This window comes from Lutra lutra, chromosome 7, assembly GCF_902655055.1.
Source record: "Lutra lutra chromosome 7, mLutLut1.2, whole genome shotgun sequence".
In the NCBI taxonomy this organism is placed as follows: Eukaryota; Metazoa; Chordata; class Mammalia; order Carnivora; family Mustelidae; genus Lutra; species Lutra lutra.
Window position 1 is genome coordinate 100,693,500 of NC_062284.1, and position 24,922 is coordinate 100,718,421.

The 24,922-nt window shown below is 38.7% G+C and overlaps 2 protein-coding genes across 5 annotated transcripts in view; one reads left to right on the top strand and one right to left on the bottom strand.

Moving 5' to 3' along the window:
• Positions 1-3,699, bottom strand: part of TXNDC16 (thioredoxin domain containing 16) — a 109,417-nt gene extending 105,718 nt beyond the window's left edge. For 2 of the 4 annotated variants that reach the window (XM_047738155.1, XM_047738156.1), the window contains exon 1: positions 3,460-3,697. The gene's annotated coding sequence lies outside the window, so the exon portion shown is untranslated. Of the gene's footprint in view, positions 1-1,609; positions 1,662-3,459 lie in introns of those variants that run through there. The other 2 variants (XM_047738158.1, XM_047738157.1) reach the window with 2 other exon arrangements.
• Positions 3,700-4,028: 329 nt separating this feature from the next.
• The window catches only part of GPR137C (G protein-coupled receptor 137C), a 66,934-nt gene continuing 46,040 nt past the window's right edge, over positions 4,029-24,922 (top strand). The window contains exon 1 of the mRNA XM_047735988.1: positions 4,029-4,714. Within this exon, the coding sequence (XP_047591944.1) occupies positions 4,295-4,714 (420 nt within the window). The 5' untranslated portion in view covers positions 4,029-4,294. The remainder of the gene's footprint in view (positions 4,715-24,922) is intronic.

The window sequence follows — 24,922 nt, forward strand, 5'->3', positions numbered from 1 at the left end:
TCAGCACTAATCAGAGTTGGTATGCAAGATGTAACTTTTGCCTCATCCCTAAACTCTAAACAAGTACACCTACCTGTACCATTTAAAAGTTGGTAGGGGCAGGGCGCCTGGGTGGCTCAGTGGGTTGGGCCGCTGCCTTTGGCTCAGGTCGTGGTCCCAGGGTCCTGGGATGGATTCCTGCATCGGGCTCCCTGCTCAGCGAGAAGCCTGCTTCTCCTTCTCCCACACTTCCTGCTTGTATTCCCTCTCTCTGTCTCTCTGTCAAATAAATAAATAAAATCTTAAAAAAAAAAAAAAAAAAAGTTGGTAGGGGCACCTGGGTGGCTCAATAGGTTAAGCAGTTCTTTTTTTTTTTTTTTTTAAAGATTTTATGTATTTATTTGACAGAGAGAGATCACAAGTAGACGGAGAGGCAGGCAGAGAGAGAGAGAGAGGGAAGCAGGCTTCCTGCTGAGCAGAGAGCCCGACGTGGGACTCGATCCCAGGACCCTGAGACCATGACCTGAGCCGAAGGCAGCGGCTCAACCCACTGAGCCACCCAGGCGCCCCGGTTAAGCAGTTCTTGATCTCAGTTTAAGCCCCACATTGGGCTCCATACTGGGCATGGAGACTACTTAAAAAAAAAAAAAAAAAAAAAAAGTTTGGCAAATACATGTGACATTTAACTAAGGACAAATACAAGAGAGTGACAAACACTGTGAGTTGGAACAATGAAGCTGTAGTACAAACAGGGTTGAAGCTTGCAAATAGAAACAGTAAATAAAAGGCAACAAAATCTGGGGGCCCTGGGGTTGCTCAGTCGGTTAAGCAACCAACTCTTGATCTCAGCTCAGGTCTTGATGTCAGGGTTGTGGATTTGGCCCTGCGTTGGGCTGCACAGTGGGCGTGAAGCCAACTTACAAAAAAAAAAAAAAAAAAAAAAAAAAAGCAACAAAATTTTGCTCAGCACCAAAATACTGAGAGTCCCCAGAGGGCAATGAGGAGGAAGAATTTCAACAGAAAACAGAAAAACATTCATCTTCCTGCTAGTGAGGGGTAGCAGGAACACTGCCTTCCAGTGTTCCACAGCTGGAGCAGCTGGTGACTCTCTACAGTTAGAACAATCCCATTTTGGGATTGGGTCCTGTTTATAATAAAACTTGGCAAATAGTTCTTCTGCTTTGAAATGTTTGAAAGACCATTGTGCTGGAGTAATGTACCCTCCTAGAAAACAATATTCAACCACTCTGCATTTGGACACATTTCAAATTTTAGAATATCAAGTAGCAAGCTTTTCTAGACGACCTTGGTTAGTTTCCCTTGATAGACTTAAATTTCCCTAATGATTAACCATAAAACTAAAAGTTTTCTCTCTCAAGAAAAAGAGGAAATTAACAACTATAATCATTAAACAAATTATACCAAGTCTGTGGGCATCATTCTCTGAGAAAAGACACATTTCATATTTTGCAACAAATGGAGCATATAATGCTTACAAACTTCCTGTAAGAACATTCTGGCAAAAATTAGCTTATAGTTTAATGCTACTACTGGAGAAAACCTGCTCATTGAACCAGCTTTAAATAAACTCTTGATTAGATATCATCAAAGTTTATCATTTAAGGGGCACCTGGGTGGCTCTGTGGGTTAAGCCTCTATCTTCGGCTCAGGTCATGATCTCGGGGTGCTGGGATCGAGCCCTGCATCGGGCTCTCTGCTCAGAAGGGAGCCTGCTTCCCCCTTTCTCTTTGCCTACCTCTCTGCTTACTTGTGACCTCTAAAAACAAAACAAAACAAACAAACGTTTATCATTTAAGATTCAATGGAAGCAATAAAAGGAGTCAACCTCTCTCTACTTCAGAGCTTCTTCAAGGCAGTTGGGGCAAATCCCCTATCTGCAGCCCTCATGCACCCCCAAAAGAGGAAGAGGGGGGAAAAAAAAACTATCTGGACATGCTCTGAAATAAAAAAGTTAACAAGCAAAGACCTCAAACTAGTATGGGTACTATCCAGATGTTGTTTACCATAACTTTGAATAGAGAATACCAGAGAAAAAGAAAAACCAGTTCATGGTGAAAGTCTATTTGTGAACAAAACATGTACCTCATCATTATGGAAGATACAAAAATAGGCATGTCAGGGAACAGGAGGTTCTCCTGATTTTGATGAGTGCCTAAAATCACAGAACTCTGAGTTCCTGCTTAATTTACAAGCTTAAGGGGCACCTGGGGGGCCCAGTGCATTAAGCAGCTGCCTTCAGCTCAGGTCACGATCCCAGGGTCCCTGCTCAGTGGGAAGTCTACTTCTCCCTTTCCCTTGCGCTCATGCTTGCTCTCTCTCAAATAAATAAAATCTTTAAAATATAATAATTTCCCTTTTAAAAAGCAAATTGCAAGCTAAAGCACACAACTGCTTAACTCAGACCTATTTCTTTCAACAAGTTGTACCCTGCTCTAGGCTACACTGTACACCCTGCTGGGCTGAATGTTTTATCTGAGAGATCCACATAATTATGCCAAGCCTAAACATCACAGTTTGTCAATATACCTATAAAGAATCCAAAACACATCAGCATCTGGTGCCTGGGTGAAGCACTGTCCCAGACTCTGTAGTACAAAATAGACTTTACAGTTCCCTGTGGATCACTTAGCTAGGAAAGAAGGTAGCAAAGTCTTCTTACGGAAAGCGTTAGGACAAAGAATGGTAAGTTACCGAAGGCTGAGTCTTGGCTGCACCAGTAAATGTAGCAGTGACTTTCAAAAGGATACTGAATTTGTGACGTGCCACTCACTCTAAAGAGAATATAAATTGTTTTCTCATCATTCTGCATTACTTTGCTCATTTTATTGCCAAACGCTAAAAAAAAAAATCAGCAAATGTCGTCAGTCCAACACACGTTGGAAGATCTACTCCTCGCTATGTATAGCAATAACATAATATAGCATTTGTTTTGTACCTCTCTGAGCCTCAAGAAGAGCGCCACCATCCACCAAGTACAGGACTAAGGACTGAAGGAATATATGTGGAATTTAAGCACAAACTACTCTACTTTTTTCTCCCTAAACATTCATCAGACTTACAGTTCTTTTTCTGCCTTCTTCCCTACACTTGTGCTCAGAGCATCCTTTCAAATTCTAAGTTTCAAAGACCCACATCCCCCCATTCACATCTCCTGTGGACATCCACCTCATCCTAATATCACTCGTCCTCCCCCGAGGAAGAAGTTTGCTTAAAGCTTCAGTTCACTCTTCTCATTCCGTCCCCTCTCCCCACAAAGGGCTCACGTTTTTCTCGCTGCTCATGCTGGGGGAAAAGAAGAAAGCAAAATGCCCCTCAGAAGGATGCAGGTGAGGCCCTTTTAAGCCAGACCCCAGAGCTCAGTGGAGCTGCCCTTGCTGGGGAACAGCCGCCAGGCTGAATCCCCATCCCGGCAGGCAGAAACCACAGCCCCTTCAAGGAAGGACCTCCGCTGCCACTCACCTGCGCGAAACCTGCGGCAAGACCTACCCAGAGGAACCAAGACGGTTCCAGCGGCCGACAGTGCCCGCCACGTGAAGAAGAGGCAGAAGGTGGGGCCCCCGCCGACTGGCGGGCAGCGACGAACGGCAGCGCCTACCTACTAGGGTGCAGCAAACCCAACCTCAGCGCCTGTGGCCACCTCCGCACGATGGGGTCGGCCTGCTGAGCAAAAAACAATCCCACGGCTCCTCCCCCTACTCGTGCTCCCTACGTGCGGCCTCTCCAACCAATGGAAAGCTCAGGGGGAGGAGCGAGAGCCGCCCCAGGTGACAGGCGACCACCGAGTCCTCCCGCCGGCGCGAGCGGGCCGTGCAGTTGCTGGGCCAATCGGCAATGTGGGTGGGGAGTAAAAGGGAGGGAGAAAGTGAGGAAAGCGGATGCCCAATCAGATCTTGGAGCCTTCGAGCGACGGGTCCTGTGGCCCGTGGCCTTCCGAGCGCGGTGCGCAGGGGGCGTGCCCGCCTGGACCAATCGGCGCGAGCCCACGGTGCGGAGCGAGCGCCTCAAATGCTCGGGTTTCTCAGCTGATTGTCTCCAGCCGAGAGTTGTTTTTTGCAGCCACCGAGCCGAGCCGCAGCAGGAGGAGCCGAGACCCCCCGGGGGGGGCGGGGAGAGGAGGCGGGGTCCGGGGAGCCGCGACTGCTCTGCGCGGGGCTCCGGGTCCTGTCACGGCGCTTCCTGGGGTTGGAGGTTGGGGTGGGTGGGGGGTAAGGGGGAAATCTTTCTCCCCCTCGACGGCGGCTCTGAGTCCGGCCCCTTCCTTCCCGCGCTCTCTCTCCTGATCCCCAGCCCCCTCATGAGGGTGTCCGTGCCGGGTCCGGCTGCCGGCCGCGAGCCCTCGACGCCCGGAGGCGGAGGCGGAGGCGCCGTCGCTGCCGCCTCAGGCGCCGCGGTGCCGGGCTCCGTGCAGTTGGCGCTGAGCATCCTGCACGCCCTGCTCTACGCCGCGCTCTTCGCCTTTGCCTACCTGCAGCTGTGGCGGCTGCTCCTGTACCGGGAGCGGCGGCTGAGTTACCAGAGCCTCTGCCTCTTCCTCTGTCTCCTGTGGGCAGCGCTCAGGACCACCCTCTTCTCCGCCGCCTTCTCTCTCAGCGGCTCCCTGCCCCTGCTCCGGCCGCCCGCTCACCTGCACTTCTTCCCCCACTGGCTGCTCTACTGCTTCCCCTCCTGTCTCCAGTTCTCCACGCTCTGTCTCCTCAACCTCTACCTGGCGGAGGTAAGGCGAGAGGACCGGCATGCGGGGCCGGGCGGGTGAGCGGGGCTGCTGCGATCAACTCGGGCTGAGGATCGGCGGGGGGGCGGGAGGGGGAGGGGGACCGGGCAGTTCGAGGCGGACCCGAGAGCAGCTTGGGGAAACTGAGGCACGCCTGGAGTGTGCGCCAGTGTGCTCACCCTAAACTTAAGCGGCGGATTGACTCGGTTCCTGAGAAGCTGGCGGGATTGAGTGAGTGAGAGTGTGGGTTCCGACAACTTAAAACAGGACAACCCTTTGTTCGGTGTTTTGGCCCTCCAAGGTAAGGTGTTGGTGGCACCAACAAAGTGGCATCGCAAGAAGTAGCAGCCCCGGTAGCTCTGCCGAAGCTGGACTGTGTTGAGAGAGGTTGGATGCTGAGGTAGCAGCAGCTCTGCTGAAGCTGGACTGCTGCCAGCCATTACGTCACCAGGCAGAGCTGTTCCTCTGCTATTGTTGCTGCGTTTCTTTTATTAGAAGCTTATATTCCCTCCTGCATCTCCTTTCCTGTGGCTCGATAAGCCTCAAACAAATTCCGTTCGATAGTTCCCCAGCAGGGTTAATGATCAATAACCAAAGCTGAGGGTCAGTATAAAGACCTCCATAAAGCTCTTAATGTTTGCCCCACTTGCTTCGAGCTTTGGCTATTTATCCTGCCTCTTACAGCCTACTGGGGTTTTCTTGGAGCTAATTAAGATAGAAAATACTAGCTTAACCTGTGACTGTTGCAGAAACAAACCACTAAACTGTTTTTGCAATAACTTGCTTAATAGCTGGAACCTAATCACACCCCCTTTCTCTCTTATGGGGAATTGCTGGTTAGATTGCATTGTTCTGCAGCGCTTGGGTATTTGACCCATTTCAAACAGGTTTGAGAGTGTAAGGTTGTCAATCAGGTGTGTCAGCTAGTGATATTTAAGCCACAGAATTTTGAGAATCGCCCAAAACACTCCCTCTCCCCTCCCCCCACTTAAAAAAAAAAGACTTGAGGAGGGGAGGAAACAAGGTGACATCATATGCTTAATACTGACTAATATAGAACAATATTGGTCTATGCAGCTAATCCTCTCAAAGGCTTTTGGAGGTGATGAGAATTAACATAGTTCTGAGCAAAAGTAAAAAAACATTTGAGGCAGGTTGTTTATATTTCCTTCATAAACCAACTCTTTTCTCCTATAATAGATGGAAAGTAGAATGCATAATTTTCAAATTACAGTCATAACTTCAGCTTTTTACCACATTAAAAACAGTTGAAAATAAATAACAAAACTAATTTAACTTGAATTCTTTTCCTTCCCTATACTTTGGAAGTCCAAGCAAAAATAAGGCAAAACCCAAGCAGTGAAAAGCAAAAATTAAAAAAAAAAAGGGCAATCATAAGCCAAATAATTATGCCAGAGTCCTGTCACTTATTTAATGATGCTCTCATCTTGAGTTGTTGTTAAAGCTGTTATAGCATTTCTGTCCTTTATAGTTAAATTGATACACTGTATTCTTCCCAACACCATTTCTGATAGAATACCAGTGACCTCTCATTACTGAAGCTTAACTCTAGCTTCAGATATAATTTACCTGAAAGTGACCAGTAATCCTTATGCCATAAGCATCAGATAATTTGTTTTTCCCGTATACATTTTGACTTATAAAATTATATTAATGATTCCTGTAAAAGAGTAGGCATTTCATAAAGTAAACACTCTTTTTTTTTTTACATTTTTTGGAGAAATAAGTTATGCCATAGGGCGTAAATCTGAAGGATACAGATATGAAATTTTATGTATGCTTACATTCATGTTACCACCCGGATTAAGATAAACAGCATTTCTGGTGCCCCAGGATATTCCCTTGTGCCCTCTCCCAGTCACACTTCTCACCTTGAGGTAATCACAAAGTGGCTAAACACTATTGCAATAGAAAAAGCATTTATAGTTAAGCTTAAAATTCTAAAAGTATGCTTCTACAGCATAAACTGCATGATATCTAGATTGAGTTTTCATACTTTTAATAGACTGATATTCCAAGGGAAGATTTTAAGTGTCTAAAAGTCTTCCTGTTAAATGAATCTTTTGTGTGATGTCATTTTTCAAAAGGCAATAAAACTCAATAAACCTAGAAAATATAATTGGAAAAGATAGATTAAAACTTTTTCCTTTCACAGTGTCTCCTAAAAAGAGTGTAGTTTGTCTATACTCGTCTTTTCATGATCACATAAACAATTTTAAGACCCATAACTGTACTTAACAAATTTTCAACTGTTTAAAGAGAGATATCTTGACCAGAAATCATTTCCCTATTCATGAGAAAAAATCCAGAGGAATCTGTATTTAAAAGAGTATTTGAATTTAAATTTTTATATCAATTCCAAGTAACTGGAAGTATACTTTCCATTGATCATTCTGAATCAATGAAACTCTTTCAGTGGTTCTTGGTATCACAGAAGTATGGTAAGGATCTATCTGGTGACAACAAAACTAACACTTGACTTTTTTTTTTTTTTTTTTAACTAAAAGGCCCTATATCTGTTTCAAATAGTTGTACTTCTAGATTACCAAATCACTCTGTCTTTACTATCTGTCATTAAATACCAATTACATTTTGTTCTTGGCCTCTTTAAAGCATTTGTTACATACATTTTTTATAATTAAAAACATTCTAACTTTAAGGACTTACAAAGAACCATGGAGCAGAATACAAATAAAGTTAGAAAAACAACTATTACTCCTTTGAATGCATTTTGGTGGTTCTTCCAAAACTCATTAAGTTTTCAAAAAGTTAAGACTGCCTAAGTCCCTCTTTTGTTGACTACACTTGAGTGGAATTGAGATAAGGAGAAGTAACCCTTCTGAAATAATTAGACTTTTCAACTTAATCTCCTGGAAGCAGACACTTGAGGGGGGAAAAATCCCACTGTACACTAATCTAAAAACACCTACCGAACTTTTTTTTGGCATGATCAATAGAACATGTACTTTACCAGAGGAAGATTCTACTCCTGTACTTTGACCAGAAAAGACTTCAATCTTTAAAACAGATAATCTGAAAAAAACTGATGCTACCTACCACTGGAACAAGTAAAAGGACTTAAGATAAGAGTTAATAGTATACTGCCTTTTGAGCATTGTTATATATCCCAAAATCAATGAATTCATTTTCAAGGCCCATATTGACATTTTTTCTCACAGTTTTGTAGCATGAATGCCAGTTGTTTAATCAGGATAAATATGGTGACTTAATCACAATGCCAAAATGCCACAATGCCAGCTAGGAAAATTAAATTCAGAATCTTAACTCTTATATTCATGGATGCTATCATTGTTCTGACAATGAATACATTCTTCCAAATATTGGTGATATGTCAAATAATGTGTAGTTTAATTTACATGTACTTGGGTTTCATTATAATGTTCTGTGATTTGTCACAAAAGCATTTGACCACCTAACATGGAAACTCCTTAAGATTAAGTTAATTTATTATATTTTTATCTCATAGCAACTAGATCAATGGTGAATATATTATCAAATGATATTCTTGAAAAGGCCAAAACTAGAAAATATTTAGCCATCTAAAATTTGGGGGTTAACTTGATTTTGATGAACATTTTGTGGTAAATTATTTGTGTACTTTCTGGGATCTTTATATTTTCTGCCTTAAAGATTGCCTGTTGGTATGAATGCTAAGATTCTCTTAGATTATCATGATTTAATTGGATAAAAGTTAATTTTTATTACCACGGGTAAAGTATTACTAATGAAGACACTTGAATATATTCAAGTTTTGCTTGGCAAAACTATTTTTACATCACAGCAAATGGCCCATAGTAAGTAGGTCTTTGCTAATTTGGCTTCAACAAATTCTGTTAAATAAGTCTGTAAAACAAATAAGTTTCACATCATGACTCAATTACTATTTGCTAGAAATAGTGATTTAGTTCAATGCTGGATTTTTATAACAATTGTCTTCACAATCACTGTGATATAGGTAGATACAAACAGGGTGTGATTTGTCCAAGGTTATTGGGCTAATATGTATCAGATATAAGGCTACCATATACCCAAAGGCTATAAATCTTATCAAGTGATCCATCCTTATGAACTTTCCTGGGTACCATCAACTCTTTAATATTTAGTGCTTTACTATGTCATTTGCTTTCCCACTTTCCCCCATTTCAAACCTTTTCTCTCTCCAGCAAACTATTTCTTGCCCCTTCATTCTCAGCATATGACTCTCAGCTCCTAGTTTATAGAAGAAACCAGGGCCATCTGGCTAAACAAAGATTCAGAAAGATATCTTAAAATGCTGCAAAGAGTATTTAATCTTTTCAATGAATGATTGAGCTAATAAGTGAGGAAGTTCCTCAGAAGCAAGAAACCATACACACACACAAAAGAAGTGAATGCAGAATGATACCACACAGATGTTTGTTGTGGGGGTAGGATTGGTTCTTAGCTGCTTCCTGCTGGCTTAAAGGCTGGATTTTAAATTTTATGTGTTGGGAATCTGGGAAGGTGACATTGGAGGCAATATCTTATGGTAAGGTTTGATCAGAGACTTCATTTCCCTCCAACTTAATCCCAGAATTCTCAAAGTGTATATCTTCGGTGGATGGGCTTGGAAAAATAAGCAGATTCCCAAAGGTTAATGATGGTCTTTGTGCCTATCTCTGCCTTGGTTCTGGGTGAAGGAGGTACATATTGGGAAAGAAAAGTCTCCCCTGAGAACACATAACTAAAGTTTATTCTCACACCAGTTTAAAGCCTGAATTCATACCACTTCTGTGACCTTGGAGGAAAAAATAAATAAACCCCAATCTGAAAATGTAGTTTAATGCTATCCGGGCTTGATAATAACCTCAAGAACTTGGAAGGAGCCAATGCAAATCATTTATTGAGGAGTATAATTTAAACCCAGAATCCTGACAGATAAGATTTTATAGAACATGAGCTCAGAATGAAATAGTACACTATGGAATCTACCTACAAAAATTAAAGATATTAGAATTATCAAATACATAATATAAAATATTCATTTATGTGAATTAAGAAAGTGAACAGTATTGATATATGATTTTAAAAAGTAAACTAGGCACATTTGGAAATAAATAATTTTAAATTAAAAATGTAATTAAAATTAAAAATTGAAATGAATGGTTAAACAAATTAAACAAGAAGAAATGGCAGGGCCCAGGTTGAGCATCTGACTCTTCATTTTGGCTCAGGTTGGGATCTCAGTGCCATGGGCTCCATGCTCAGTGCAGTCAGCTTGGGATTCTCTCCCTTTCCCTTTCCCTCCCCTTCTGCTCCTCCCCCAACTCATAGTCCCACCTTTCTCTCTCTCACTCAAAATCTTTTTTTTTTTTAGATTTTATTTATTTATTTATTTATTTATTTATTTGACAGAGATCACAAGCAGGAAGAGAGGCAGGCGGAGAGAGAGGAGGAAGCAGGCTCCCCACCGAGCAGAGAACCCAATGTGGGGCTCAATCCCAGGACCCTGAAATTATGACCTGAGCCAAAGGCAGAGGCTTAACCCACTGAGCCACTCAGGCGCCCCTCACTCAAAATCTTAAATTACTAAGGAGCTGAGAGTAAAATCACTCAGAATATAGCCCAGAAAATAAATAAATAAATATGAACAAAGGATTAAGGGAGAATGAAAATAGAGTAAGCAAGTCCAATATATACCAACTGGAATTTCAGAGAAATTTTTCAAAAGAATAATGACAGAGTTTGCCCAAATTTATGAAAGAAACCAAGTTTCAGAGTAAGAAAGCCCCAAAATCCAAGACAATCTAAATGAAAATAAACACAAAGTAAAACTTCAAAATAACAAAGACAAAATATTTTTAAAACAAGTAGAATGGCTAAAATAACACAAGAAATAACAAGTGTTGGTGAAGATGTGGAGAAAAAGGAACTCTCATACACTGTTGTTGGGAATATAAACTGGTGCAGTCACTATAGAAAGCAGTGTGGAGGTTTCTCAAAAAAAATTAAAAATAGAACTGTCATAACCAGTAACTCCACCACTGGGTATTTACCCAAAAAATACAAAAACACATTCAAAAAGATATATGCACTCCCATGTTTATTGCCCCATTATTTACAATATCCAAGACATGGAAACAGCCCAAGTGTCCATCAATGGATGAATGGAGATAGAAAATGTGTATATATACAATAGAATATTATTCAGATTAAAAAAAATAAAATTTTGTCATTTATAACAACATGGTTGGATCTAGAGGGTATAATGCTAAAGGAAATAAGTTAGAGAAAGACAAATAAAACATGATTTCATTCATATGAGGAATTTAAGAAACAAAACAAATGAGCAAAGAAAAAAGAGGGAGACAAACCAAGAAACAGACTTCACAATAGAGAACAAACTAATGGTAACCAGAGGGGAAGTGCATGGGGGAATGGGTGAACTAGGTGAAGGAGATTAAGAGTACATTTATCATGATGAGTATGAGTAATATATAGAATTCCTGAACTACTATATTGCATTATATACCTGAAACTAATATAACATTTATAACTAATACTGGAATTAAAATAAACATAATATCTATTAAATTTTTTTAAAACTAGACAATATATTACTAACAAAGAAAATTAGTTTGAGTGTTGACATTTCATTAACAACTAAAGAATTCAGAAGACAGTGAAACATCATCAAAATGCTGAGAGAAAAAAAAAACAGCAACATAAAATTCTATCCACAATGAAACTATCAACAATAAGGGTGAAATAAAAGCCTTGTCAGGAGGGACATCAGCAAGATGGTGGAGTGGTAAGCCTGGACCCCCTTCCCCCTGCAAACAGACCAATTCAGCAATAATTCACAGACAAATTCCCTTTATGAGAAATCCAGAAACTAATCGAAAGGCTCCTGCATCCCAGGTGAAGACAAAAACCACAATCACTAAAATGAGTAGGGAAACCAGTCCCTGATCCCAGTGCAATATCTTGTAACTGGGAAGAGACCTCCCAGTACTCAGCTTCTTTCAGTGGAAGAAAAGTGTTTATTCACTCATCCAGCACCTTAACTTTCCCTAGGGTGTTCCCCAAATGTTAAGCTTCTGTCTTTCCAGTCTTGGAGTTCTATGGGTCCAAAATAGTCTAACCACCTGGGGGGAAGAACAGAGATAGCTATTTGAACTAGAGGACGGCATAGCTTCCCTCCCAAATTTCTGCAAAGATCAAGCAAAACAGAACTACAACTTCCTACATTTCCCTGGGGAGAAAAAGAATTGGTAGAGGCCCCCAAAATCTCTGTACAAGCTGATTAGTGAGGGCCATCTTTTGTATAAGGACATTCTGTGAAGACTGGGAGAGGTGACACTTTTGCCTGTTGCACAGCCACCAACACAGAAAGTCAAGAAAAATGAATAATCAGGCAAAGCTGTTCCAAATAAATCAGCAAGATTCTCTTCAGAAATCTTAATAAAACAGCGTTATACGATTTGCTTGACAGAGAATTCAAAAATAACTGCCATTAAGATGCTAACCAAGGTCTAGAACAAAGCATGAACAATTTCGACAAAGGATGAGAATTTCAAAAGAGAGAGAAAATATTTTAAAAGTACAAAATGGAAATCATGGAGCTGGAAATAAAATCTGATGTGAAAAATTCATTTGAGGGGTTCATCAGCAAACCAGTCAAATGGAAGAAGGGATCAATGAACTCAAAGACAAGTCACTAGAAATAATTTAGTCAGAAGAGCAAAAAGAAAATAGAATGAAGAAGAATGATAAAGCTAAAGAGACTTATGGTACACCATTATACAGACCACTATATGCATTGAGTCCTGGTTAGAAAAGAGAGAAATGACCAGAAAGCTTATTCAAAGAAATAATGACTGAAAAGTTCCAAATCTGGGGTAGAAAATGGACATCCAGATCCAAGAAGCCAAAAGACCATTAAAGAGAGGAATCCAAAGAAATCCACACCAAGACAAATTATAATCAGATTGTCAAAGTCAAAATGATTTTTGAAAGCAGAGAGAAAAATAGATACTTGTCACATACAAGGGAATCCATATAGCACTATAAGCAGATTTTCCAGGAGAAATCTTGCAGGCCAGAAAAAAGTGGGATGAGCTATTCAAAGTGCAAAGAAAAAAAAAAAATACTACCAACCAAGAATAATATTTATTTTGCAAAACTATTCTTTAGAAATTGGAAAAATAATGACTTTCTCAGATAAAAGCTGGAGGAGTTCATCACCACTAGACCTGCCTTAGAAAAGATGCCAAAGAGAATTCTTCAAGTTAGAACAAAAGGATGCTAAAAGTAACACAATAGCATTAGTATGAAACTTGTTGGTAAAGATAAATATATAGACAAATACAGAATACTGTATTACTGTAATGGCAGTTATTAAATCACTTTTAATTCCAGTATAAGTGTTAGGAAAAGAATAGTAAAATAACAGTGAAAATGTTAAAAGATACACAAAATAGATACAAATTGTGACAAAAAATGTTAGGGGAAGAAGTTAAAGTGGAGAGTTTTTGTATACAATTGAACTTAAGTTATCAGCTTAAAATAAACTTATTAACTATAAGATTTTTTGTGTATTCCAAGGTAACTACACATATGCACATGTAAAAACCTATGAAAGTTATACAATAAAAAGGAAAAGGAGGGGCGCCTGGGTGGCTCAGTGGGTTAAAGCTTCTGCCTTCGGCTTGGGTCATGATCTCAGGGTCCTGGGATCAAGCCCTACATCGGGTTCTCTGCTCAGCAGGGAGCCTGCTTCCCCCCCACCCCCTCCTGCCTCTCTGCCTACTTGTGATCTCTGTCTGTCAAATAAATAAAGAAAATCTTTAAAAAAAAGAAAAAGGAATCAAAGCATATCAATACAAAAAAATCAACAAATCATAAAGGAGGACACCAAGTGATGAAAAGACAGAAGAATAACAAGACTAACTGAAAAATCAACAAATGGCAAAAGTAAATCCTTTCTTATTAATAATTACTTTTACTGTAAGCAGATTATGGGTGCCTGGGTGGCTCATTCTTTTAGATCTCTTGATTTCAGCTCAGGTCATGATCTCAGGGTCATGAGATCAAGCCTGGCATTGGGCTCCATGCTCAGCAGGGAGTCTGCTTGAGATTCTCTCCCTCTCCCTTTGCTCTCCCCCCGTTCTCACACACACACACACACACACACACACACACACACTCCCTCTATATATATATAAAATAAATCTTTAAATAAATAAATAAATGTACATGGATTAAACTCCCCAAATTGCTTAGAGTTCCTGAATGGATTGAAAAAAAATAAAAGACCCAACTATATACTGTCTGCAAAAACTTATTTCAGATTTAAGGATATACATAAACTGAAAGTGAAGGGATAGAAAAGTATATTCCATAAAAATAGTAACCAAAAGAACAGTGGTGGCTATAAGACAAAATAGACTTTATGTCAAAATTTGTGATAAGGGGCAAAGAAAGACATTTTATAACAATAAAAGGGTCAATCCACCAGGAAAATATAACAATTATGTATACACCCAACGTCAGGATATCTAAATATGTAAAGTGAATACTGACAGAACTGAAGGAAGAAATACACAGTAATACCATAATAGAGACTTCAATACCACATTTTTAATAATGGATAGAACATCCAGACAGTGGGGCATCTGGATGGCTCCATGGGTTAAGCATCTGCCTTCAGTTCAGGTCATGATCTCAGGGTCCTGGGATTGAGCCCTATGTTGGGCTCCCTGCTCAGGGGGAAGCCTGCTTCTTCCTCCCCCTCTGCTTCTCTCCCTGCTTGTGCATGTGTGTGCACACACTCTCCCTCTCTCTCTCTCTCTCTCTCAAATAAATAAAAATCTTTAAAAAATGAGAGAACATCCAGACAGAAGATCAAAAAAGACACAAAGTACTAGAGTAAACTGTACACCAAATAGACCTGACACACATATACAGAACATTTCACCCAATAGCAACATAATACACACTTTTCTCAACCACAATCTCCAGGGTAGATGATATGTTAAATCACAAAGTAAGTCTTAGCAAATTTAACAAGTTTGAAGTCATACCAAGTGTCTTTTCTGACCACAATAAAATGAAACTAAAAATTGACAGTAGAAGTGAAACTGGAAAATTCACAGCTATGTGGAAATTTACACACCCTTGAACAGCCATTGGGTGAAAGAAGAAATAAAAAAAGGAAATTAGAAAATGTCCTGTGGCAAAGGAAAATACAACATACCAAAAATTATGTGAACAAAAGTAGTACTAAAAGGGAAGTCTGTACTACAAATGCCTACATTAACAAAGAAGAAGAAAGATCTCAGATCTCAGCCTAAACTTACACCTCAAGGAGCTAGAAAAATAAAACAAACTAAGCCCAAAGTTAGTAGAATGAAGGAAATAACAAAGATCACAGGAGAAATAAATGAAACAGAAAATAGAAAAACAATGGGAAAAGTTAATGAAAGAGTTGGATTTTTTTTTTTAACTTATTTGACAGAGATAGACAGCAAGAGAGGGTACACAAGCATGGGGGAGGTGGAGAGGGAGAAGTAGGCTTCCTGCTCAGCAGGACTCAATCCTAGGACCACGGGATCATGCCCCAAGCCAAAGCAGACGCTTAATGACTGAGCCATCCAGGTGCCCCGAAAGAGTTGGATTTTTAAAAAGATAATTTTTTTCAACAAACTCTCAGCTAGACTAAGAAAAAAAAAAGAAAATTAGAAACAAAAGAAGAGAAATTACAACTGATGCCACAGAAATAAAAAGGATCATAAAAGATACTATGAACAATTATACACCAACAAACCAACAAAATGGATAAATATCGGGAAATGTAAAACCTACTAGCACTGAATCATAAAGAAATAGAAAATCTGAAAACCTATGCTTGGTATGGAGAGTGCATCCATAATCAAAAACCTCCCAACAGATCTTAGACTAAGATGATGTCACTGGAGAATTCCACCAAACATTTAAAGAAGAATTAATTCCAGTTTTTCAAAAACACTTTTAAAAAATTGAAAAAAACACTTCCTAACTCATTTTATGGGGCCAGCATCACCCTGAGACCAAAGCCAGACAAAGACAACACATTAAAAGAAACCAACAGGCCAATATCCTGATAAATATAGATGCAAAAATCCTCAAGAAAATATGAGCAAATAATCCAACAGCACTTTAAAAGGATCACACACCAAGTGGGATTTACCTCTGGCATGCAAGAATGGTTCAATATAGGAAAATCAATTAGTATGATGTACTACATTAACTGAATAAAGGATAAAAGTGATCATTTCAATAGATACAGAAAAGCATTTGACAAAATTTAATATTCTTTTGTGATAAAAACTCTCAGCACAGTAGGAATAAAGGAAATTACCTCAACATAATAAAGGCCATGTATAAAATGCTATGAATAAATTTCATACATCTTGAGATATTGCCTAATTTCCCTTTGGGTTTCCTTTTTGACCAACAGTTGTTCAATAGTGTGTCGTTTAATTTCCACATAGTTGTGAATTTTCCATTTTCACTTCTGCTATTGAAAAATATAAGGAACATAAAAATGTAAGTATATAAAATAAAAGGGAATACAGAAAGTGTTCATTCATTGCATACAACATCCAGCAACAGGGTACACTTTCTTTTTATTAACACATGGAATATTTTTAGAAATTGATCACATGAGGGGCACCTGGGTGGCCCAGTCAGTTGGGCATCTGCTTTCAGCTCAGGTCATGATCTCTGGGTCCTAGGATGGAGCCCCACATCAGGTTTCCTTCTCAGTGGGGAGTCTGCTTCTCTCTCTCTCTTCCTTTGCCCCTCCCCACTGCTTTCTCTCTCTCAAATAGATAAAATCTTAAAAAAAAAAAAAAGAAAAAGAAATTGTCCACATGCTAGAACATGAAAGTAACATTAACAAGTTAGAGACAGTGAGACAGTGATTGAGAGGGTATCTCAAACTTACCAGATAGCTGTGCCTATATCCCATCTCCATAAATGGGGAATAATGCCTATCCCATAGGGTTGTTATAGAACTAAATGATACCAAATTCAGAAAAAATTATTTAAAAAACTGCAAATATCTCATGAATATAGATGTAAAAATTCTTAGCAAATCAAATCCAAAAACTTACATAAAAGATAACATATCCTGACCAAATAAGTTTTATCCCAAGAATGCAACATTGGGGGCGCCTGGGTGGCTCAGTGGGTTAAGCCGCTGCCTTCGGCTCAGGTCATGATCTCGGGGTCCTGGGATCGAGTCCCGCGTCGGGCTCTCTGCTCAGCAGGGAGCCTGCTTCCCTCTCTCTCTCTCTCTGCCTGCCTCTCCGTCTACTTGTGATCTCTCTCTGTCAAATAAATAAATAAAATCTTTAAAAAAAAAAAAAAAAAAAGAGGGCCACCTGGGTGGCTCAGTGGGTTAAGCCGCTGCCTTCGGCTCAGGTCATGATCCCAGGTCCTGGGTTCAAGCCCCACATCGGGCTTTCCGCTCGGCGTGGAGCCTGCTTCCTCCTCTCTCTCTGCTTGCCTCTCTGCCTACTTGTGATTTCTCTCTGTCAAAATAAATAAATAAAATCTTTTAAAAAAAATAAAATTAAAAAATTAAAAATAAAATAAAAAAAGAATGCAACATTGGTATAACATTCAACAATCAATGTAATAAATTTTATTGACAGTGTAAAGGAAAAAATCATATCATCTCACTAAATGTAGAAAAAAGAATCTGACAAAATTAAACCATGATTTTTTAAAACTCCACTTTTAGCAAACTAGGCAAAAGAGGAGAAATTCCTCAATTGAACAAAGGACATCCACAAAAAAACCTACATCAGATATTATACTTAATAATGAAAGATTGAAAGATTACTCCCACACCTGGCTGGCTTAGTTGGTGGAGCATACAACTCTTGATCTCAGGGTCATGAGTTTGAGTCCCACTGAGTGTGAAGATTACTTTAAAAAGTAATCTTTTTAAAAAGTAAAGAAGATTACTTTAAAAAAAAAAAAGAACAACAACAACAAAGATTACTCCCTAGGACAAGAAGAAGGTACGTTCACTTCTTGTCCTACCCATTATGCTAAAGATTCTAGCCATTGCAATAAAATAAGAAAAAAAAATAAAAACTACAGAGATGGGGCACCTGGGTGGCTCAGTCAGTTTAGCATCTGGCCTCAGCTCAGGTCATGATCCCAGGGTCCTGAGACGGAGCCCCAGGGGTGTGGGCTCCCTGCTTAGCGGGGAATCTGCTTCTCTCTCAGCCCCTTCCCCTGCTCATGCTTTCTCTCTCCCTCTGACAAATAAATCTTTTTTAAAAATTACAAAGAACATTAAAAAATAATCCAATTAAAATATGGGCAGAAGACATGAACAGACATTTTTCCAAATAAAACACATAGATGGACAACATACGCATAAAAAGATGTCAACATCACTAATTATCAAGGAAATGTAAATCAAAATCACAATGAGGTATCACCTCACACCCATCAAAATGGCTAAAATCAAACAGAAGAAACAACAAGCATTGACAAGGGTGCAAAGAAAAAGGAACCCTCATGCCCTGTTGGTGGGAGCAGTGTGGCCACTGTGGAAAACAGTATGGAATTTCCTCAAATTAAAAATAGAACTATCATATTATTCACTCCTAGGTATTTACCCAAAGATTATGAAAGAATACAAAAACACTAATTTGAAAAGATAAATGCACCCTATGTTTATTACAGCATTATTTACAATAGCCAAGACACAGAAACAGCCCAACTGTCCATCACACATTCCATATATATTACATAAATTCCATACACACATATTCCATTGTGTGTGTATATATATGTATATGTGTGTACACACACACACACACATACACAGGAATATTACTCAGCCATAAAAAAGAATGGTATCTTGCCATTTGCAACAATATGGATGGATCTAGAGGGTATAATGCTAAGTAAAGTATGTCAGAGGAAGACAAACTTCTAAATAATTTTACTCATATATGGAATTTAAGAAGCAAGACAAAGAAAAAAAGAGACAAACCAAAGAACAGACTATTAACTACAGAGAACAAACTGATGGTTACCAGGGGGTAAGTGAGTTGGGGGGGGATGGATGAACTAGGTGAAGGGGATTAAGAGTGTACTTACCATGATGAGCACTGAGTAATATATAGAATTGTTGAATCACCATATTATACACCTGAAGCTAACGTATCACTGTATATTAACTATTCTGGGGTTAAAATAATTTCTTTTAATTAGAAAGAAAGAAGCAAAATTATCTCCATTTGTAGGTAACATGATTATTTAGGCAAAAATCCTAATCAACAAAAAATTGTTGTAGGTAATAAGTGAATCTAAGAAGCTTGTGGTATATGACTATATTTTATATTCTAGCAGAAAACAATTGGAAAATGAAATAAAAATAATTCCACTTACATTAGTGCCTCCTAACAATAGATGTGCAAATCCTCTGCGATGGAAACTACAAAACTACTGAAAGAAATTAAAGAAAGCCCAATGGCAAGATATACCCTGGAAAGCTCATTATTTTTAAGATGTCACTTGCCCCCCAAATTCATCTATGTATATAATGCAGTCCCCATTAAAATATCAGCAGAATTTTTTGGTAGCAGTTGCCAAGATGATTTAAAAGTGTATTGGGGCAGGGTGCCTGGGTGGCTCAGGGAGTTAAGCCTCTGCCTTTGGCTCAGGTCATGATCTCGGGGTCCTGAGATCAAGCCCAGCATTGGGCTCTCTGCTTAGCAGGAATCTCTTCCCCCTCACTCCCTCTCTGCCTGTCTTCTCCCACCTTGTAATCTCTCTCTCTCTCTCTCTCTCTCTGTCAAATAAATAAATAAAATCTTTGAAAAAAAAGAAAAAATATATGGGGGGGGGGGCACCTGGAGTCCTGCATCATGCTCCCTGCTCAGCAGGGAATCTGCTTCTCCCTCTTTCTGTGCCCCTCTCCCCAGCTCATGCATGCACTTTCTCTCTTTCTCTCAAATAAGTAAATAAAGTCTTTAAAAAATGTATGTGGAGGGGCACCTGGGTGGGTTAAAGCCTCTGCCTTCGGCTCATGTCATGATCCCAGGGTCCTGGGATCGAGCCCCGCATCGGGCTCTCTGCTCAGTAGGGAGCCTGCTTCCTCCTCTCTCTGCCTGCCTTTCTGCCTACTTGTGATCTGTCAAATAAATAAATAAAAATCTTTAAAAAAAAAGCAATTTTATAAAAAAAATGTATGTGGAAATACAAAGGACTTACAGTAGCTGAGAATTTTGAAAAGGAATGAAGTTGGAGAATCATACTACCTTATTTTAGGATTTATTAAAGCTATAGTAATCAAGACATTGTAATGCTGGGGGAAAATAGATACATAGATCAATGGAGCAAAATAAATCAGAATTAGAACCATACATATATAGTTAATTTATTTTTTTTTTAACCAAGTGGTTCCAGCCTTATCTTATACTATGTTCCTCCTTATCCCTCACCACTCCAGCCACACTTAGCATTTTCGGTCCTTTGTACTTGTCATTTCCCTTCTACCACAAAACGTTTCCATATTCTTTTCCCTCTTCTTAGAATACTATTTCCTCTGTTTAGTTAACTCTCAGCTCCAGGGTGACACTTCTTCAGAAAAGACTTCACCCCAGCTATCCAACCAGATTAGATTCCAAAATTGTAGACTGTCAGAGCATTAAGCTCCTTTCCTTCACATTATTTGCACATGGCAATTTTATATTTGTGTGACTTATTCGTGGGAGCTTACTGGACTGTAAGCATTATAGGAATCCTAAGGACCAAATCTGTTCTTGCTGTATCCCTAGCACCGAAATTAACAACTGGTATGTATTGGGTGTTCAATAAATATTTATTGAATGAATGAAGCCCTTATTCAACATATCTTAAATATTGTGGGGTAAAGGAATTCCTGAATATGTAATTTCACAGCAGAACTTTCCCTACCCATATTTTTTTTTTTATCTTTTTCCACTTATCTACCTCCTCCCCTCAAAAAGAACATTTGCTTTAAAACAAAGGTCCCAAATTCAAGTGCTTAGGAAGCCCTGGACACTTCCATTTGAGAGATAATAGAGAGGGGAGGTGTCTGTAGCCAACTAGACAGCACGTATCTAAAGAGGACAGCCCCATGAATTCAGTTGCAGCTGTGAGCTGTCATTGCCAGATCATCTGATTTTTCATAAGAAATCAGAAGTTTGGGTTTTTTAAATTTTTTTAAATTTTATTTACTTATCTAACAAAGAGAAAGAGACAGAGCATGAGCAGGAGGAGGGGCACAGGGATAAGCAGACTCCCTCCTGACCAGGAAGTCTACCAAGGGGCTTAACCCCAGGATCCTGGAATCATGACTCGAGCCAAAGGCAGACACTTAACCAACTGAGCCACCCAAATGCCAAGAAGTTTGGATTTCTTTAAATGCGGTATCTAGGGGCGCCTGGGTGGCTCAGTGGTTAAGCCTCTGCCTTCGGCTCAGGTCATGATCTCAGGGTCTTGGAATCAAGTCCCACATCGGGCTCTCTGCTCAGTGGAGAACCTGCTTCCTCCTCTCTCTCTCTCTCTCTGCCTACTTGTGATCTCTGTCAAATAAATAAATAAAATCTTCAAAAAAATCATTTAAATGCGGTATCTACTTTTTAAATAATGACAGGATATTGAAGTATTGTTCAAAATACCACAGGCTAACATTGGATAAGCCAAACAAAACATTTGTGGGTCAAACGCAACCCATGGGCTACTAATTTGTATTTTCTCCAACTCGTTTTACTTCTTCTGTGTTATCTTGCTTAAAGGAACAAAACAAATCAACACAATCTTGTCCTTATAATTTCCATATAACAAAGCTGAATAACATTTAATACCCATTAACATTAGTTAAAATGAACTCTAAGTAATGCACATTTTAACTTAAGGGAAATTTATAGTGTTCTAAGTCTGATCAAATACATTAAAAAAAAGTACCACATATCACATGACATAGCATTGATGTTTGCCTCCCTCCACTACACTACATATTTTTTAGGCCAGCCACTACTGTACATATATTTTGAGGAAGATTTTGCATGTGCTTAAGCATCCAGTACTGTTATGTATGTGATAGATCCATTGATTTGTATAGTTGAGCAAATTCACAGAGTTTAAAAGAAATGTTTCCTTCTTTCTATCTCCACAAATAAAATCAGAATCTCTAACTCAGCAAAGTAGAATTTTTCACCTAATTTGTTTTAAATAAAGACAAACTTTTATAAATTAAGTGTCCTTGTTATCTTTTAATTTTAACTTAGTTAAGAGATCTGTTTAAAGTAGTATAACTTTAGTAGCCCTGAACTAGATGTCTGGTATTCTGAGTTCTGATCCAAATTCCATTTTACTTGACTAATTGATATTTGCCAAATTACTACTTTTCTGGGCCATTTGTTTAATTTCTTTTTTTTTCATTTGTTTAATTTCTAAAGTGATTAGTCTCCTTGATATCCAAGACATCTTTAATTCTAATAGTTGACATTAATAAAGCAATCTAGATTTTGAAGGTTTTATTTTTTTAAAGATTTTATTTATTTATTTGAGAGACAGAGAGAATGCAAGTGCACAAGCAGGGTGTGGGGGGAGGAGCAGAAGAGAGAGAAGCAGACTCCTCGCTGAACAGGAAGCCAGCTGGGGGCTCCATCCCAGGACCCTTAGATCATGACCTGAGCCAAAGCCAGACACTTAATCAACTGAGTCACCCAGGCCACCCCTAGAATTTGAGGCTTTTAAAAAAGAAAAACCCTTCTTACTTTCTGAACCAATTTTAAGATTTAATACAGTGTGAATTATGAATTCTGAGTTGTGAATACACTGTGAATTCTATCTCTGAGATACAAATGCCCATTTTATTTATTTTTTAAAAGATTTATTTATTTTAGAGAGAGAGAGAGCATGAGCAGGAGGGGCAGAGGGAGAGGGAAAGAGAATCTCATGCACACTCCATGCTGAATGGGAAGCCTGCTGCAGTACTTGATCTCAAGACCCTGAGATCATGACCTGAATTGAAAACCAAGAGTCAGATGCTTAACCAACAACACCACCCAGGTGCCCTAGGAAGGCCATTTTAAAAAAGTTACACATATCATGTTAAAATTAATCAAAGTTTAAAAAAAAATAATCAAAGTTTAGTTTGTTTAGGACATAAATACTTAAATATTTAGGATCATCTGCTTTCTAAAATAAGCTATGGTTGAATACTTCAAATCTGTATGTTATAACTTTTTATAAAACTGTATATAACTTTTTATAAAACTTTTATAAAAAACAGCTGTAAAACAATAGCTGCCATTTGTTTTCTTTTTTCTCTTTTTTTAAAAATATAGCTGTAATTTTCATTAGCATATTGATCACTCACTAGAATTTTTTTTTTTCAATTTTATTCTTAGTATAAAAATGCTTACGTAGGGTCACCTGGGTGACTCAATCAGTTAAGCGTCCAACTCTTGATTTCCACTCAGGTCATGATCTCAGGGTTGTGAGATCAGCTGGTGTGCAGCCTGCTTAAGATTCTCTCCCTCTGCCCCTCCCCACTTTCCCTTCTCTAAAAAAAAAAATGTTAAATAATATTTTCTTAAACTTTTTTGCTCTTTTCCTCAGTTATTGTATAGGACTTAATTCAATTGCTGATGGAAAGACTTGGGCTAATTTGAGGTGGTATGATGAACTCGAGGGAACTTTCCATTATATCATGGAATTAGAAGTTTTAAGCTAATGTAATTATGTTATGTTCAAACTGATTTTGTTCAAACTGTTACTGCTTTTAAGAAATCAAGATGAGGGGCGCCTGGGTGGCTCAGTGGGTTGAGCCGCTGCCTTCGGCTCAGGTCATGATCCCAGGTCCTGGGTTCGAGCCCCGCATCGGGCTTTCTGCTCAGCAGGGAGCCTGCTTCCTCCTCTCTCTCTGCCTGCCTCTCTGCCTACTTGTGATTTCTCTCTGTCAAATAAATAAATAAAATCTTTTAAAAAAAAAAAAAGAAATCAAGATGAAAAGAAAGTAAGCTGTGTTCCTTTTGCTTCTTCCTTCTCTGGGATATTCTATTACTTCTGATATATTCTGCCCATTTTTTTCTCTACCATTATCAGTCAGACTGATATTCTCCAAAGAATCTGGCTCTCTTTTTCTATTTCTACAAAAAGCAATTCTGCTATCTTCCTCGTTCAAAAAGCATGAAAGGCTTTATAAAAAATCAGTAATATTCAATGGGGGATTTAGTGTTAGAAAAACCTTTTTAAAGGATAAAACTGTTTCAGCACAAATTCAATTTAAATCAGTTTCTTAGGGAGTTTAAATCTATAATGAGGGAGACTCTTGGTTCAGAAATAGATTCTATATATTCCTTAATATAAAATATGTTAAATTATCTTCAAAAAGCTATCTATACTAAACTAATGAACAGTCCATAGTAATCTATTATATTTCAGGGTGATTTTCAATAATGAAAGCTCACAAATTTTTCATCTCACTCATAAAATTAATACTTCATTCCTGGAAAATTTTATTTATGCTTTAAAAAAATATTCTTCTGGTTAAGTAAAGTATATGGTAAAGGTACTTCATAGCATGCAAAACAACACAAAATGAAGGTATTAAACTGCTTCAGGTTATTACATTTTACTAAACAATTAAGTTTCTGAATATATTTTTCTTCAACTTGTTAATTCTTCAAATCGTGAACAACTAACAACTATTGCTGTGACGTATAGATGACACCACTGTTAATAAAGCATTATTTCTCACCTTAAAAATTAGGGCATTAACTTGAACTGTATACCATCAAAAATCTAAACATGCAAATATATCAAAGAAAACCAGGATTCCTATGAGCCTTGAATTAAGAGTCAGGATACCTGGAGTTTAATTCTTTCAATTTCCTAGGTGTTCCTGGATAATCCATTTAATCTCTAAAGCTCGGTTTTGTTATTTGTAAAATTAAATTATTGGATTAAATCTTCAAGGTTTCTTTTAGTCCAGGAGAGACCAGAGACAAGCTCTGGTTGTCCTCTCCAGGCAGTCTTGCACAAAACATGTATACTCGTAGCAACAATATATGACAACACCTATCAAGTACTGCCAACCAAGAGAACTTACTTAAGACACGGTGTTTCCAGAGTTTTTACTGGAGGTCAGTGATGTAGGCATGG